Source organism: Mustela putorius, unplaced genomic scaffold, assembly GCF_011764305.1.
Source record: "Mustela putorius furo isolate JIRA1106 unplaced genomic scaffold, ASM1176430v1.1 tig00003834_pilon_pilon_pilon, whole genome shotgun sequence".
In the NCBI taxonomy this organism is placed as follows: Eukaryota; Metazoa; Chordata; class Mammalia; order Carnivora; family Mustelidae; genus Mustela; species Mustela putorius.
The window spans coordinates 104,823,911-104,841,432 of NW_025421987.1; the positions used below are offsets into that span (position 1 = coordinate 104,823,911).

A 17,522-nucleotide genomic window follows, 5' to 3' on the forward strand; every position below is an offset into this window, starting at 1 on the left:
TCCATTATCCTATGCATTACCTAATGTAGCCATAGCAAAGACCAATTTTCTGTTTGAAAGTAGGGCAACTACTATGGTCACTGAAAAACCACCTGTTTTCCTTTGTTCCCTCTTTCTTGCCTCAACTTAAGCTCCCTTACCCAATCCAGTCACCTCTAGTTTCTAATGTAAGCAGATGACAAAATAGGGATTGTATTAAGATTTCACCTTACCGTGTACTTTTCACCAATGAAGATTTTTGGCTATTAAAGGATTTTTATTAAACATTTGTATAACATTGGGCATAAACATTTATTTTAGGGCCACAGAAGTTCCATCTGAAAGGGCTCATTTCCTCAAGTATTGTGTTCTTCAGTGATGAGAGTTAACATTCTCCTACCACAATTACTTTTTGTTAATAACCATAGAAACACTGGATTTATGGTGTTTCACATATTTAACATTTGTTTTTTAACATATTAGACTAGAATAAATTTTCTACATCTGCCTATATTGATTTTATATACCACTCTGTCAATTATACAACACGAGACATTTATAGGTAAATATTAAAATGGCAGTGTACCTATTAATAACTTAACAAAATAATAATCAAGTATTCATTTGATGGGAGAGTCTAGTATTTCCTGATAATCCTGCCTTCTTAAATTTCTCCAATAAAGCTTATAACCAGCAAGGACAAAAACACTAATCATAATGATTACCCCTCCAAAAACATCATAGACACTAGGAAATATGTGTAACACTAGAAGCTGTAAGACCATAGCTACTACAATCTCCAGGTGTTGTACTGTGCTGACCAAAGCTGGATGGAATTTGTCCAAAGCATAATAAACTCCTAAGAATGCTGCAGTGGAACAGACGCATATGGCAATGAGATAACTCCAGGTTTCTCCATCTAATGGGATGATGGGTTCTTGAAGAACAAACATAGTAGATATTCCCCAGATTGTCCCAGTCCAACCAAAGGTAAACAGTGCAGTCCACATGCTAATCTTCTCCTTAATAGATCTGTATACTATCATAGAAAGAGCAGTGGTCAGTCCGGCCATCACGGTCATAGTGTACCCAAAGGCTTCTTTCCAGGCATTTAACAAAGAATTGTCTTCATCGACAATGTTGGGGATCATGACAAGACAAACACCTAAGATGCTGCAAACAACTGTAGCCATGTCAACATAAGCCATTTTCTCATCTATAAGTAAGAAAGCCAGAATGGCACTGAAGACTGTGGTTGTGGCTCTCCACATAGTGGTCCCATTGCTGGGAGGAACTATTGAAAATGATGTATAAGCACAGGTGATAGAGATGACATTGCATACACCATAAAAGAAGAGTCGTAATCTGTATCCACTGGGTCCAAAGGGGGCCTCCTGGTAGTAACACACGACTAACACAGATAAGACCTGCAAGACAGAACGGATAAAAATCAGCTCTAGAGATGGAACTTTAGAACGATCAGAAACAAGCCTGGTGATCAGAGCTACACATCCATGAGCCAGAGCAGATCCAAATAGCACTATCCACATTTTTCTGGATTGAAAAATATTTTTTTCTGCAAAGCTCTGGAATTGTCCAGTATCATTAGTCATTGGGTCTTCTGTTGGCGGAGGTCGAGTATCCATGGTTCCAAAGAAAGTTCTTCCTTTTCTTTTCATTTCACTCAGCAGGCCTTTCTTTGGATTTTCTTCCATAAGATTTCCATAGTCTTCATTGATTTCTTCATATCCATCATCCCCAGGCTGGGGATAATGGGAAGTATATTTCACCATCACTGTGTTGGGATGTATTTTCACCCGCTTTTTAACTGGATATTTTTTGGAGGGAGAAGTATCCATTTCTTCAGATAATCAATTCTATTTAAGAAAAAAAAGACAAGTGTACATATTCAGTTGAAATTTGGTTTTAATTTCTATTATAATAATATGTACCAATTTAATCATAGAGAGTAGAGTAAAAGACTGTAAACATTTTTTAATTTTTTTAAAAATTTTAAAAATTTATTTTAAATTAAAAAATTATTTTAAAAACTACATTTTTCAGTCTCATCTTTTTTTTTAAAAAGATTTATTTATTTATTTGACAGATAGAAATCATAAGGAGGCAGAGAGGCAGGCAGAGAGAGAGGAGGAAGCAGGCTCCCCACTGAGCAGAGAGCTCAACATGGGGCTCAATCCCAGGACCCTGAGATCATGACCTGAGCCGAAGGCAGAGGCTTTAACCCACTGAACCACCCAGGCGCCCCTTTCAGCCTCATCTTATGCTTGCCCCTATTTCTTGCTTGGCTTATTCTTTGTCTCATTCAGCTCTGTTACTTATCTTTGCACCACAAACAACTGAGATTTTTCATTCCTACCTGCTTCCCCACTCACACAATAAGAAAAACACAGAAAAGTAAATAACAACTTAGATAAAACCTTTACTTTTCATTGTGTCTTCTCTCTATAATATCAATTTTAAATAGATAAGTCCAAAGTTTTTTGTATAATTTGTGTATAATATCACAATTAGCTCTGCAGAACAAATTATATTCTTTTTAACATTTATTCTGTACTCCTCATACATATTCAGATATATAGATAGATCAAAATTAGAAAATCAGTAAAATGGATTTAGTGACAGTCATGCATTGTTGTTGTGTAATACCTTTCTGATAAGCAATTGGTCAATATACATTAAGATTTTAACTGAAACTACCCTTTAATTTAGCAATATCAATTCTAAGATTTTATCCTAAAGATATTACTTATGTGTTTAAAAAAAGAAAAAAAATAATATGCTTTTACATATGCTTGTATAACATAAGGAAATTATGGAAAGATACAAAATAAACTAATAATTGTTAGCGTGGAACAGGGAATAAGAGTGGAAGAAAACATGCAATATACATTTTTGCATTTTAATTTTAGAATCATAATATTGTTCAAAACATTAAATTACAAACTAAAATAAGATGTTCATATATTAAGAAAAAGAGCATACAAAAAACTGTAGAAAAAAATGCTTGAGTAGGAGGGTTCACTATAGCTTATCACAATGACCCTGTGTACAATGTAATACTATGCTATACACCCATTAAAAATGATGATGCAGCTATGGTGAGTGCTGTGATGTGTGTAAGCCTGACGATTCACAAATCTGTCCCCTGGGGCTAATAATACATTATATGTTAATAAAAAAAATGATGATGCAGATCTTTATTGACACAGAAATGTGCATGACATTTTGTTAAGTGGGAAAAAAACTTGTACGGATTAAATAAAATAATGCATATAAAGAATTTGCCACAGTGCTGGCATATTGTGAACTCTCAGTAAATGTTAAGAAGAATTCAGCTTCCTTTCTTTCACCTTTCACCTTTCTTGAAACAGTGGGTATCTTCTACATTGTTACCAAAACTTGTATTTGTTCACTCAGTTCTCTTTCCTGTTCGTTCCTTTTTTCTAAGAACAATTTCTTTGATTTCTCCCCTCCCCTATGAAGGAAAAAATAAATAAATAAACCTTTTTTTTTGGTCCTTATGACATCCTCCCTGTCCTTGCCAAAAACTCAACAGTTCCAGGATTTTAAACCATGGTCTAGAAATCAAATCCTATTTTGTTCTTTGACACTATCTGTTTCATTACTCTTTACTCTTTTTTCTTCTAAATGACACTATCTTCAGGTGGAAGAAATAATTTTTAAAAAACACCACCTGTGCCTCCAAATTCTTCATTTTCCTAACCTAGACCTCCCACTTGGCAGTTCTTCCTACATATTACTCTCAAGCTAATCTGATGTTCTTTTATTCCAATTTATATCAAATTGTGACCTCAGCCTCAGTAATCCCAAATTGGATAATTTTGGTCTTCCAAACAGATTTTCTTTCCCAAATTTAGAGTGATTTTCTCCATGATACCTCACTGAATTTATGTTTGCAATACCACCTCCAGTTCCCCTAAGCTAGAAACCAAGGCATACTCTGAATTATCCTTTCTGCTGTCACACTTCCATTTGGTCATCAATCATATTGTTCTTGTCTTTGAAATATTCCTCAGATTTTTCCTTCTCCAGTTCCATTTAACCTTTGTGATTCTGGATCATGTTATTGTGAATTCCTATTTAGAATATTGCAACAGCATCCTAACTCGCTCCAATCCTTCTCCCGTAAAGTCCATCTATATTATACCACTATCTACTTTCTTCTGTCTTTAAAAGATTCAAAAGAAAACAACTTCCCTTATGCTTTCTCCATTTAAGAACTTAGAGTGCTTTTCTCCTGGCTACCTCCCTGAATCTCAGCTCTTTTGCCTGGCTTTCCAGACCCTGCCTCATCTAGCCCCTATCAATCCTTAAAAAAAATATTGCCGTGATTAGTCCAGTGCCCTCCCTGACCTCACTGTCCACACGTACATGTCATTTCTCCAAGTCTTTATTCTTACTTATTTCCTCTGCTCCAGCTTTCTAAATACTGCTCATCTTTTAAGGAGGTCCAGTCCAGATTTTGTCTTTTGGAAACAAGACATCCCTGTCCACTCTAGCCTCTTTTCTTTTCTTCCTTGTCTAACATCTGCAGCAGTTTCTTCTAATTTTTTTAATCTAATCGTTTTTTTAAAAAATTTTTTGAAGATTTTATTTACCATTTTTTACAGAGGGAGAGAAAGAGAGCACAAGCAGGCAGAGGGGGAGGGGAGAGGGAGTAGCAGGCTCCCTGCTGAGCAAAAAGCCCAACTGAGGGCTTAATCCCAGGGCCCTGGGATCAGGACCTGAGCCAAAGGCAGATGCTTAATCAACTGAGCTACCCAGGCACCCCTAGTCATTTTATTATTTAGTATCTCAGCTCATTAGAGTGTCATCTGTAGTCATTGTACCCAAATTTACTATGTTAAATCTCCTTTCCTTGCTAGTCAGTATCTTGCTGACATCTCTGTTAGAACCCATAACTTCTCATGGGCTGTCTATTGTTAAAATTTTGTCTTATATCCATTCAAAGCTTTCCCATTTCCCATCATAGGCCAGATTTGTAGCTCCAGGGACATGGATAGGGAGAGGATGTGGTCTGCCATTTTAATCCTCTCATTCCCTCCCTTTGGAGTCTTCAGGAGAGCATTGCAATCTGCCTTTTAGAAACCTCCTCCACCTCCCGTGGTGTATTGGCACAGGGAAGAAGAAAAAGGAAAAGGATACATGTTTTATATTGGCTGCTGTTGTCTGATGGCTTTTTGATGTATAAATTTGGCTGGGTTGAACTATATTCCCCAGTTATTTAATCAAATATTAATATAGGTGTTGCTGTGGAGGCATTTTGCATTTGTGATAAAAGTCCTTAATCGGGGGCATCTGTGTGGCTCAGTTGGTTAAGCCTCCAACTCTTGATTGTGGCTCAAATCGAGATCTCAGGGTCATGAGATTGAGCCCCACATCCAGCTCTATACTGGGTGTGGAGCCTGCTTGAGATTCTTTTTCCTGCTCCCTCTGCCCCACCCCCTCCCCCCACACTACTCAGGCATGCTCCCCACCCCCCCCAAAAACGTCCCTAATAAGTTGGCTTTAAGTTCATCAAAAGTCTATTCTGTATGGGCCTGGCCTGATTGGGTAAGCCCTTTAAAAGAGGGCTTAGGCCTTTCTTGAGTTTGGAGATTCCAGTTGATGCCCTTGAAGTTCTAGCCTGCGCATGATCTTTTCCTTACTGCCTGTGGACAACAAGCTTCAGCCTGTGCTCATGGGGTTCCAACATGCCCTTGATCTTCTTTTCCTGATTGCCTACCCTAAACACCTCAGACTCTTTTATCCAGCCCCAGAAGTATATTAGCCAATTCCTTGTAATAAATCTCTTACTGGTTCTGGGCCTAAGGTTCAACGCTGACTCTGATAACAGTTGGAATTAATTCCTTCATTATTGTCTTTTGTTTCTCTGTTAACTCTGATAGGTCACTGATACTCTCTAGGTTGTAGGTATCTAAATGCAGGCTACTCCTTGGGTAAATTTTGTAGGGCCTCCCCAGTGTATAAGTCCCTGATGTGAGAGTGCCTCCTGCCCTAGAGCTTATGGCCAACAAATTTTTGCTGCTTAGTCCTCTTCCCTGGTGGACTTCTCTTTTGGGCAGGCAGGCACCAACAGTATTCACTTGGTCCCAGGAAACTCCCATATCCTTACCACTCTAGTGAGTGTACGGACCATTTACTGCTGTCCCCTTTTCTCCAATTTTATTTTTCTTTTTCAGGCAAGCAAAGGGCAAATTAGAATGTGCTGTCTAAACGGACTTCCAAATGGAGAATGAGAAGACACATTCAATCATTGCACATAAGGATCTGGTAACCTCCACACTCAGCTAGAAGGGGGTACTTGCCTCTCCCTTCTCCCATAAGGAAGAAGTGTAACATTTTTCTTAAACCAAAGACCTGTAACAGATAATATGATCCCTGTGATAGACTGTATTTTCCAAAGAGAACCACAAGTCTAGTATCTCCCGTACTTCATGTTTGGGATTTTTTAAAATGTGAATTTAACATTATTAATTAATTTAATATTATTTATTTATTATTTATATTAATTAATTTGATATTATTAGCTCTATTATTAAATAGAGAGGTAGAGCCTATATCCTCTCTCATTAAAAGTAGGAAGACTAGGGGTGCCTGGGTGGCTCAGTGAGTTAAAGCCTCTGCCTTCAGCTCAGGTCATGATCCCAGACTCCTAGGATTGAGCCCCACATCGGGCTCTCTGTTCAGTGGGGAGCCTGCTTCCCCCTCTCCCTCTGCCTGCCTCTCTGCCTACTTGTGATCTCTCTCTCTCTTTCTCTGTCAAATAAATAAATAAAATCTTGAAAAAAAAAAGTTGTTCTGACCAATATGCCAGCACTACTTCTCCTTCATCATAGAGACTAATGGTCTGAAGTAATCTCACAGCTTCAAGCTCCTCTAACAAAGGTTTATGTTTGAAGGTGCCCTCCAAGGCAGAAGGGTACATTTCAGTTGTGTAGAACAACTCAGCTGAGTAGAGGGAATATGAAACAATAGGGCAAGAGGACCAGCCTGCCTGGCTACAAATGTAGCAACCTGAAATGCTCAACACAAATGGATTAAAAGGACACAAAATTTGGTTTCTGCTTGAACAAGGGTACAATTCAGTGTGGCAAGCCTGAAATCAATATTTTTGTCCAAAAGAGGCACTGTTTCCTAAGCTACATTCTACAACATAAGGCCCACAATCAGTTCTCTGCTAAGGCTGAGAAAATTAACACTGACTAGCCTACTGACTTGGTAGGAATACTTGGGACAATCCCCTCCTGATACCTAAAGCAAAAGCTACTTGATAGTGAGAGTACCAGAATGATTCCTATAGTGGTAAAATGTCTTAGCTGTGGGGACACCTGGATGGCTCAGTTGGTTAAGCATCTGTCTTCAGCTCAGATCATGATCTGGGGGTCCTGGTATTGAGCCCTGTGTTAGGCTCCCCACTCATTGGGGAGTCTGCTTGTCCTCTCCTTCTGCTCCTCCTCCCACTGCTGTTCTCCCTGTCTCTCTGTCAAATAAATAAATAAATAAATAAATGAAATCTTTTTTTTTTTTTAAAGCCTGAGCTATAAATCTGGCTACTATAATTTGATTATAATATAGTGGCTTAAATGTAAGTACTAATGTGATACTTAAAACTTATAAAATTGGCTTTCAAATAAGTATAAAGAACTGATAGGTTACTACATTATACCAGAAAAGTCTAGCTCTAAGATACCTTATTACCCCAATTTGCTTGGACAGTCTTGTCCTTGAGTAAAAATGAAAAGACTACACCTAATTGATCACCTAAGAGGGATGATACAACAACCACCTTTCCAGGATATCGTGAGACATCAGGACATGCAAAGGTTCTATACTGTTGAATATACCTCCTGAGACCTGCTGAGAGAAGCCATTCTTCCCTCCAAGTTGATGAAAAGAGGCCCACATTCTGACACTCCAAAGGCTATCAACATGATTCTACCTATCCTTAGGCCTAACCCTGGATGGTATGACCCTTAACATTCCTCTTCGAATAGGGATTCTTCTCTCTTTCCCACTGAAGCTCCAAAAGATCAGGAGGGACTAGAGGCAGCATTTAAGTTTGCTTGTATGTTATTAATACTCTTTGAGCCTGTATATTTGGGTAAAGGTACACTGCTTTAGAGGAAAAAGAACTTGCTTCTAAATTCCCACCTCTCAAACTAGAAAATTACTTCTTAAGTAAACTAGTAGAGTTTGAAAGACAAGAATATTGATAATAAGTGAGAAATAAGAGTAAAAGGTAAAGGACATGCCCTTTCTTGCACCAGGCACATTTTCTTGTATGAGGCACATTTAGGAACTGAATAATTTATCATGAGGAATTAAATGTTTGCTTTCTTAGAAGGTGTGATAATATTCATGTTGCATGTAAACGGCAAGTAATCAAAATGAACCGAGTATATAATCAAATCATGAAACTGAACAGTTGATGAAGATATAAAAGAGGGGCTACAGGAAAAGTTAATGACTTTAATCAAATACTTTAAAGTTAAGACTTTAATCAAATACTCAGATCAGGGGCACCTGGGTGGCTCAGTGGGTTGAGGCCTCTGACTTCAGCTCAGGTCATGATCCTGGGATCGAGCCCCATGTCAGGCTCTCTGCTCGGCGGGGAGCCTGCTTCCTCCCTCTCTCTGCTTGCCTCTCTGCCTACTTGTGATTTCTGTCTGTCAAATAAATAAATGAAATCTTAAAAAAAACCAACAAATACTCAGATTATATAGGAATCCCTCATAGGCAAATTTGATTGAAGAATAAATAATAAAAGAGGAGACATATAGTCCGTAGTCTCCTACAATAAACCAACTGAATATACCTCTATAGAAATATCAAATGAAATTTCAGAGCAAATTCTGGACAGAATCAGTATTACTTAGGATATATGTACCACATGTAATGGCAGAACTTTCAATAAAAATTATCACGTAAGAATATTATCACTTATAGTGCATCAGATTATTGCTTGACAAAGAACAGTCCATTTACATCTCTCTCAGAAAAAAAGTATAAGGCAAATAGTCATTTCCCCTTTTGTAACACACTTAGATTAAAGCATACTTGCAATGAACTATCTCAGAAAGAGACTAAGAAAACAAAGAAGACCTTGATTTGGCCAGACACTATTTTGACACTATATTGGCAATATTTTCAGCACTCTAACCAAAACAACCAGAAATAGGATAAAAAGTAAGAATAGGAAATCAAATACAATAAAGAAAGGCAAAACTAATAGCTCTAAAACCCAGTGAAAACAGCAGGAAAGATGAAAGAAAATAATGGCAATACCATCATTAGCCAGGCATACTGATATTTACACTTTACAGATAACGTGCTAAGCACTAAATATGGGTCAACTCAGCTTTGTGAGGAAATGAAGCCTTAGGAGGTTTAGGAAAAGGAGAGCATTGGGGAGGGATAGAACATTAAAAATTTGGAGAAAACTAATGGCCCACCTGAATTTTAGCTGAAAGAACTTAAACGGAGGTAAAAGAAGGTATTCATTCTAGGAAACTAATTTGATAGACATTATTAAACACTCTATGTGAAGGGCACAGGTAGGTAGTGTGCAGCAGGTCAGTAGGTTCTATTGTTGAAAAGAATTTGTTCCAGGGTGTTGTCTAGAACTTTGTCACACAGTACCCCAGATTAGTCTCTCCTCCCTTCTTCTTTCTTTTCCACTTCCCAATCCCCTCCCTCTTTCCCCACGTCATCTTCTCAAATTTACTCCCATCTCCTGCAGGAGTCCTGTCTAACATTCTAGCCCAGGAGTAGCTACCACTTATTCATGCAAATGATCTCACAAAAAACATTTATTTCATTGCCTTAAATGAAGCATTATCACTGTCAGAATCACATTCTGCTTTCAGAATAGAAAAAATGTTTTCATTCTCCTGAAATCGTAAGTTCTCTGACAGGTAATAGCGGTGATGATGACAAAATACCTGTATAGAAAGGAGAAAAATCTCAATCACAGGTCCACCCCTGCCTCTGAGAATCTCACCCTAAAACCTGGCTTCCTGCCATCCAAACTAATTGTATACATTTTCACTCCTCTGGGCCTTTTCCCGTGCCACTTGGTACTCAGCCTCTGTCTCCTCTTGTCATTTTATTCTCTTTGTGTGTGATAATGTTAAGTTTTAGAAAGTAGTCGTTGCTAGGTTGCCTGGGTGGCTCAGTTGGTTAACTGTACAACTCTTGGTTTCAGCTCAGGCTCAGATCATGATCTCAGAGTTGTGAGATGAGCCCTGTGTCTCTTCCTGTCTAAAAAAAAAAAAAAAAAAAAAAGTGGTGGTTCCTCCAGCATTTGTTTGGTGGGGCAGGGGTTGGGAGTATGGGAGGACAACCTGTGTGCCTCAACAGATGAGTGGATTAAAAAAAAATGTGGTATATTCATACAACCATTACTCAGCTATAAAAACAAATGAAGTTCCAATCTATTCTACAACATGGACAAACCTTGAAGACATTATGCTAATTAAATAAACCAGACACAAAAGGACAGCTATTGTATAATTCCATTTAAATGAGGTATTTAGAATAGGCTAATTCATAAAAAGAGGAAATAGATTAGACGTTACCAGGTGCTAGGAGGAGAGGGAATGGGGAATCATGCTTAATAGTTTGAGTTTCTCTTCGGGGTAAGGAAAATGGTTTAGAAATAGTAGTGATGGTTATACAACATTGTGAATGTAATTAATGGTATTGAATTATACACTTAAACAAGACTAATATGGTAATTTTTATGTTATGCATATTTCACAAGTTCTAAGTTTTTTTTTTTTTAAAGATTTTATTTATTTATTTGACAGAGAGAGAGATCACAAATAGGCAGAGAGACAGACAGAGAGAGAGATGAGGAGAAGCAGGCTTCCTGCTGAGCAGAGAGCCCCATGCAGAACTCGATCCCAGGGCCCTGGGATCATGACCTGAGCCGAAGGTAGAGGCTCAACCCACTGAGCCACCCAGGCGCCCCACAAGTTCTAAGTTTTAAAAAGCAAGTGCAGGGGGCCAGAGTTGTGGTTTTTTCTCCTATGTGGCTTGGGGGAGAACAGGAGGAAATGCTAGGCACTGGTATTTTTTAAAACCTTGCTGGTAATCCTAATGTACAGTTTTCTTGTACAAGAACCCCCTAATAGATTATCTAAGGGCCCTTCTGGCTTTAAGATTTAACAGTTCCATGCACTGCTACATGACTGAAGAAGACAGAGTAGCACAGGGCTGGAAATTTAAAACGAAACAAAACAAAATGAATACTGAAGCCAGACTGCCTGGATTTGAATCTTAACTACAGAACTTATTAAATATGTGACTTTGGGCAACTTGTGTAACTTCTTTGCCTATTTCCTCCTCTGTAAAATTGCAACAATGATTATATAATATATAATATATAATATAATTCTACTTCATAATATAACATATAATATAATATAATATATAATATAATTCTACCATATACATATATATGTAATATCATTCTACTTCATAAGGTAGAATGAGACTACTAAAATAGTTAATACAGGAGTGTCTGGGTGGCTCAGTTAGTTGCGTGTCCAACTCTTGGTTTCAGCTTGGTTCATGATCTCAGGGTTGTGGGATCAAGCCTCACATCAGGCTCCATGCTCAGCACAGGGTCTGCTTGAGATTCTCTGCCTCTCCCTTTCTATCTGCCCCTCCCCCTACTGGCTGTCTCTCTCTCTCTCTCTCAAATAAATAAATTAAATCTCTACAAATAAATAAAAAATTAAATCAGCTAATACAAAACATTTAATATCTGGCATCTAGCAAGTACACAATATATTTTAGTTTTTCTTTCACATCATTCTATCTGCCTGAAATGACCTGGCCCTCCCCCTTTTTGTCTTTTTCACTCCGTTGAGCTCACATTTGTGCTTTAGTGGCTTGCTCAAGCATTACTTCCTCCTTTGCAGTCCTCCTTGGCCTCTCCCATCTCTGTGCCCGCACTGTCCTTAAATTCATTTGTTTACATACTGTCTTTCCCACCAGATGGTATACTTCTTTCTTTTTTAAAGATTTTATTTATTCATTTGTCACAGAGAGATATTAGAAGTAGGCAGAGAGGCAGGCAGAGAGAAGGGGGGAAGCAGGCTCCCCGCTGAGCAGAAAGCCCGATGCAGGGCTCGATCCCAGGACCCTGAGATCATGACCTGAGCTGAAAGCAGAGGCTTTAACCAACTGAGCACCCAGGTGCCCCCAGATGGTATATCTTGATAGCAGACATTCTCACCATTTTATCCCCAGCCCCTAACACAGTACCTCAAACATATTGGCACTGAATAAATGCAGATAAAATGAAATGGATTTCAAAACCAAGAGGGAGACATGGAAAAGAATATGGAATGATGTCAAGACTAGTGACATCTTGGGGATGCCTGGGTGACTCAGTTGGTTAAGCATCTGCCTTCAGCTCAGGTCATGATCCTGGGGTCCTGGGATCGAGTCCCACTTCAGGGTCCCTGCTTAGTGGGGAGCCTGCTTCTCCCTCTGCCTGCTGCTCCCCCTGCTTGTACTCTTGCTCACTCGCTCACTCTCTCTGACAAATCAATCAATCAATTAATTAATTTTTTAGAAAAAGTCTATTGACATCTTAAATAGCAAAAGCAAATTTGAGAAAGGAGAGCAAAGCTGGAGGTGTCATGCTGCCTGATTTCAAACTGTACTACAAAACTATAGTAATTAAGAATATGGTCCTAGCACAAAAACAGACCCATAGATCCACAGAATAGAATAGAGATCCCCCAAATAAACCCAAGCATATGTATCAATTAATCTATGTCAAAGAATGCAAGGATATACAATGGGGGAAGACCATTTCTTAAATAAATGGTGATGGCAAAATTGGACAGCTATATGCAAAAGAATGAAACTGGACTATTTTCTTACATCATATACAAAAACAAATTCAAAATGGATTAACGACTTGCATGTAAGACCTGAAACCAAAAACTCCTAGAAGAAACCATAGGTAGTGAGCTCTTTGGCATTCGTCTTAGCAATATTTGGGGGGTAAAGTCTCCTCTGGCAATGGCAACAGAAACTAAAATAAACAAAGGGGATTACATCAAATAAAAAGCATTTGTGAGGAAAGCATTAATAAAACAAAATGGCAAACTTCTGATTCAGAGAAGATATTTGCAAATCATACATTCAATAAGGAGTTAAAATCCAAAATACATAAAGAATTTACACAACTTAATACGAAAAAAACAACCAGACTGAAAAATGGGTACAGGACTTGAATTGGCATTTTTCCAAAGAAGAAATACAGATGGCCAACTGGCATTTTTGTGTTTGTGAACAAAACATTTTTGTGTTTGTGAAATGCAAATCAAAAACACAACCTCACACCACCCATACACATTCAGATTGGCTATTATCAAGAAGGCAAAAAATAACAGTTATTGGGGAGGATGTGGAGAATACAGAACCCTCTAATAATGTTGGTAGGAATGAAAATTAGTATAGCCACTATGGAAAACAGTATAGAGATTCCTCAAAAAATTAAAAACATAACTACCGTATGATCCAGCAATCCCACTTCTGGGTATTTATTTGAAGGAACAAAAATACCAATCTGAAGAGATATGCATCCCTAGTTCATTGCAGCATTATGTACAATAGCCAAGAAATGGAAACTACTTAAGTGTTCATTGATGGATGAATGGATAAAAATTTTATATATACATATACATATATATATGTACATATACATATATATATATATTAGAGTATGATTCAGCCATTAAAAAAGAATGCCATCTTACCATTTGTGACAACACAGATGGACCTAGAGGGTATTATGTTAAGTGAAATAAGTCAGATAAAGACAAATACTATATGATTTCATTTATATATGGAATCTAAAGAACAAAACAAATTAAAACAGAAACAGACTCAAGATACAAACTGTTGGCTCCCAGAGAGGGGAGCAGTTGGGCATGGCAAAATAGGTGAGGGGTATTAAGAGGTACAAACTTCCAGATATAAGTAATTCATGAGGATAAAGAATACAGCATAGTGGATATAGTCAATAATATTGTAATAACTTTGCATGGGGACAGATGGTAACTAAACTTGTGAGGGTCAAACCAGTATGGTGTATACATGAAACTAATATATTGTGTGTCAATTATGCCTCAATAAAAAAGAAGAAGAAAAAAGAATACTAACATTTCTACACAATCTTATAGGCCCAGATATCCACATATCCCTCTCTTAGTATCTACTCAGTCATCAGTAGTCTTAAGTAACTGAAAGCCTTGTGTTCAGAAGAACTTTCCATATTTTCCTAATAAGGACCTTCCTTATTAGTTAAGAGTTCTCCAGAGATAAAAAATCAATAGGATGGGCATATACAGGCAACCTCAGAGAAATTGAGGGTTCAGTTCCAGACTGCCACCATAAAGCAAATATTGCTATAAAACAAGTCGAATGAATTTTTTGGTTTTCCAGTGTGTATAAAAGTTATGTTTACTCTGCACTGTAGTCTAGTAAGTGTGTAATAGCATTATGTCTTTTAAAATGTACATACTTTAATGCTAAAATATTTTATTGTCAAAAAATTCTAATCGTCATCTGAGCATTCAGCAAGTCATAATCTTTTTACTGGTAGAGGCTTTTGTCTAGATGTTGATGGCTGCTGATAGATCAGATGATGGTGGTTAACGTTTGCAGTGGCTGGGACAATTTCTTAAAATAGGACAACAATGAAGTTTGCCACATCAGTTGACTCTCCCTTTCACAAATGATTTCTCTGTAGCATGTGACACTGTTTGATAAGCATTTTATCCACAGTAGAACTTCTTTCAAAATTGGAGCCAAGGGGCACCTGGGTGACTCAGTCAGTTAAGCGTCTGCCTTCAGCTCGGGTCATGATCCTGGGATCTAGCCCCATGTGGGGCTCCCTGCTTCTCCCTCTGCCTGCTGCTCCCCCTGCTCTGTCAAATAAATTTTAAAAATCTTAAAAAAAAAAAACTTAAAAAAACTGGAGTCAATCCCATCAAACCCTACCAGTTTTATCAGTTGTTTATATAATACTCTAAATCCTTTGCTGCCATTTCTTTTTTTTAAGATTTTTATTTATTTATTTGACAGAGAGAGATCACAAGTAGGCAGAGAGGCAGGCAGAGAGAGAAAGAGGAAGGGAAGCAGGCTCCCCGCCGAGCAGAGAGCCCGACGCGGAACACGATCCCAGGACCCTGAGATCATGACCCAAGCAGAAGGCAGCGGCTTAATCCACTGAGCCACCCAGGCGCCCCCCTTTGCTGCCATTTCAACAACCTTCACAACATCTTAACCAGGAGTAGAGCCATTTCAAGAAACCATTCCTTTGCTCATCCATCAGAGCAACTCCTCATCCATTAGTTTTATAATGAGATTGCAGCAAATCCATTGCATCTTCAGGTTCCACTTCTAATTCTAATTCTAGTTCTCTTGATATTTTTACACATTTGCAGTTAACTTCCTCCACTAAAGTCTTGAATCCCTCAAAGTCATCCATAGGGATTAGAATCAACTTCCTCCAAACTCCTGTAAATGTTGTTATTTTTACCTCTTCCCATGAATCACAAATGTTCTTTTTTCTTTTCTTTTTTTTTTTTTTTTTTTTGACAGAAAGAGAGCGATCACAAGTAGGCAAAGAGGCAGGCAGAGAGGGGGAAGCAGGCTCCCAGCTCAGCAGAGAGCCCCATGTGGGGCTTGATCCCAAGACCCTGAGATCATGACCTGAGCCAAAGGCAGAGGCTTAACCCACTGAGCCACCCAGACACCCCTAATCTCAAATGTTCTTACTGGCACCTAAAATGGCAAATCTTAGGGGCCTGGGTGGCTCAGCCAATTAAGAATCTGCCTTCGGCTCAGGTCATGATCCCAGGGTCCTAGACTGAGCCCCACATTGGGCTCCCTGCTCAGCAGGAAGTCTGCTTCTCCCTCTCCCACTCCCCCTGCTTGTATTCCCTCTCTTGCTGCTATTTTTAATAAATAGATAATAAAATGGCAAATCTTTTCCAAAGCATTTCAAACTTACTTGCCCAGAGAAATCACTTATGTATGTTACCTATAGCCTTATGAAATATATTTCTTTATTTTTTAATTTTTTTAAATTTATTTGAGAGAGAGCACTAGTGGGGAGAGGAGCAGAGGGAGAGGGCGAAGCATACTCCCCACTAAGCAGGGAGCCCTATGCGGACTCGATTCCACAACCCTGAGATTATGACCTGAGCCGAAGGCAGACACTTAACCAACGAAGCCACCCAGATGCTGTTTGAAATGTATTTCTTAAACAGTAAGACTTGAAAGTTGAAATTACTCCTTGATCCATGAGCTTCATAATGGATGTTGTGTTAGCAGGCATGAAAACAAGATTAATCTTATACATGTTCATCAGAGCTCTGTGATGATTAGGTACATTGTCAATGAGCAGTACTATTTTGAAAGGAATCTTTTTTTCTGAGCAGTAACTTTCAATATTGGGCTTTAAATGTTCCGGGAAACCATGTTGTAAATAGATATATTGTTATCCAGTCTTTGCTGTTTGATTTAGAGAACACAGGCCAAGTAAATTTAGCATAATACTTAAGGGCTCTAGGATTTGGGGATGGTAAATGAGCATTGGCTTCAACAGCTACATTGACTCCTAACAAGAGGGTGACTCTGTCTGTCCTTTGAAGCTCTGAAGCCAGGCATTGACTTCTCCTCTCTAGCTATGAAAGTCCTAGATGGAATCTTCTTCCAATAGAAGGCTGTTTATATTTACCATGAAAACTTATTGTCTAGGGACGCCTGGGTGGCTCAGTTGGTTAAGCAGCTGCCTTCGGCTCAGGTCATGATCCCAGCGTCCTGGGATCGAGTCCCACATCGGGCTCCTTGTTCGGCAGGGAGCCTGCTTCTCCCTCTGCCTCTGTCTCCCATTCTGTCTGCCTGTGGTCGCTCTCTCTCTCTCTCTGATAAATAAATAAAATCTTTAAAAAAAAAAAAAAGAAAAGAAAAAGAAAACCTATTGTCTAGTGCAGCTGCCTTCATTAAGATCTTCTGGATCTCTAGCTACAACAGCACTTGCTGCTTCATCTTGCACTTTGATATTATGGAGACAGCTTCTTTTCTTAAACTTCGTGAACCAACCTCTGATAGTTTCAAGATTTTCTTTTGAAAATAGTTTCCTCACCTCTCTCGGCCTTCAAAGAATTGAGGAGAGTCAGGGCTTTGCTCTGGATAGGCTTTGGTTTAAGGGAATGTTATGATTGCTTTGATCTTCTATCCAGACCATTAAATGTTCTCCGTATCAGCAATAAGGCTGTCTTGCCTTGTTCATTTGTGTGTTCCCTGGAGTATCTCTTTTAATTTAAGAACTTTTCCTCTGCATTCACCATTTGGGTAACTTTTTGGCGCAGGGGGCCTAGCTTATAACCTATCTTAGCTCTCAGCAGGCTTTCCTCATTAAGCTTAATCACTTATAGCCTTTAATTTAAAGTAAGAGACATGTG

At 38.5% G+C, this 17,522-nt stretch overlaps 1 protein-coding gene across 1 annotated transcript in view; it reads right to left on the reverse strand.

The window, feature by feature from the left end:
• Positions 1-235: 235 nt before the first annotated feature.
• Positions 236-17,522, reverse strand: part of SLC35G2 (solute carrier family 35 member G2) — a 40,935-nt gene continuing 23,648 nt past the window's right edge. The window contains exon 2 of the mRNA XM_004762452.3: positions 236-1,856. Coding sequence (XP_004762509.1) covers positions 600-1,838 — 1,239 coding nt within the window. The 5' untranslated portion in view covers positions 1,839-1,856 and the 3' untranslated portion in view covers positions 236-599. The remainder of the gene's footprint in view (positions 1,857-17,522) is intronic.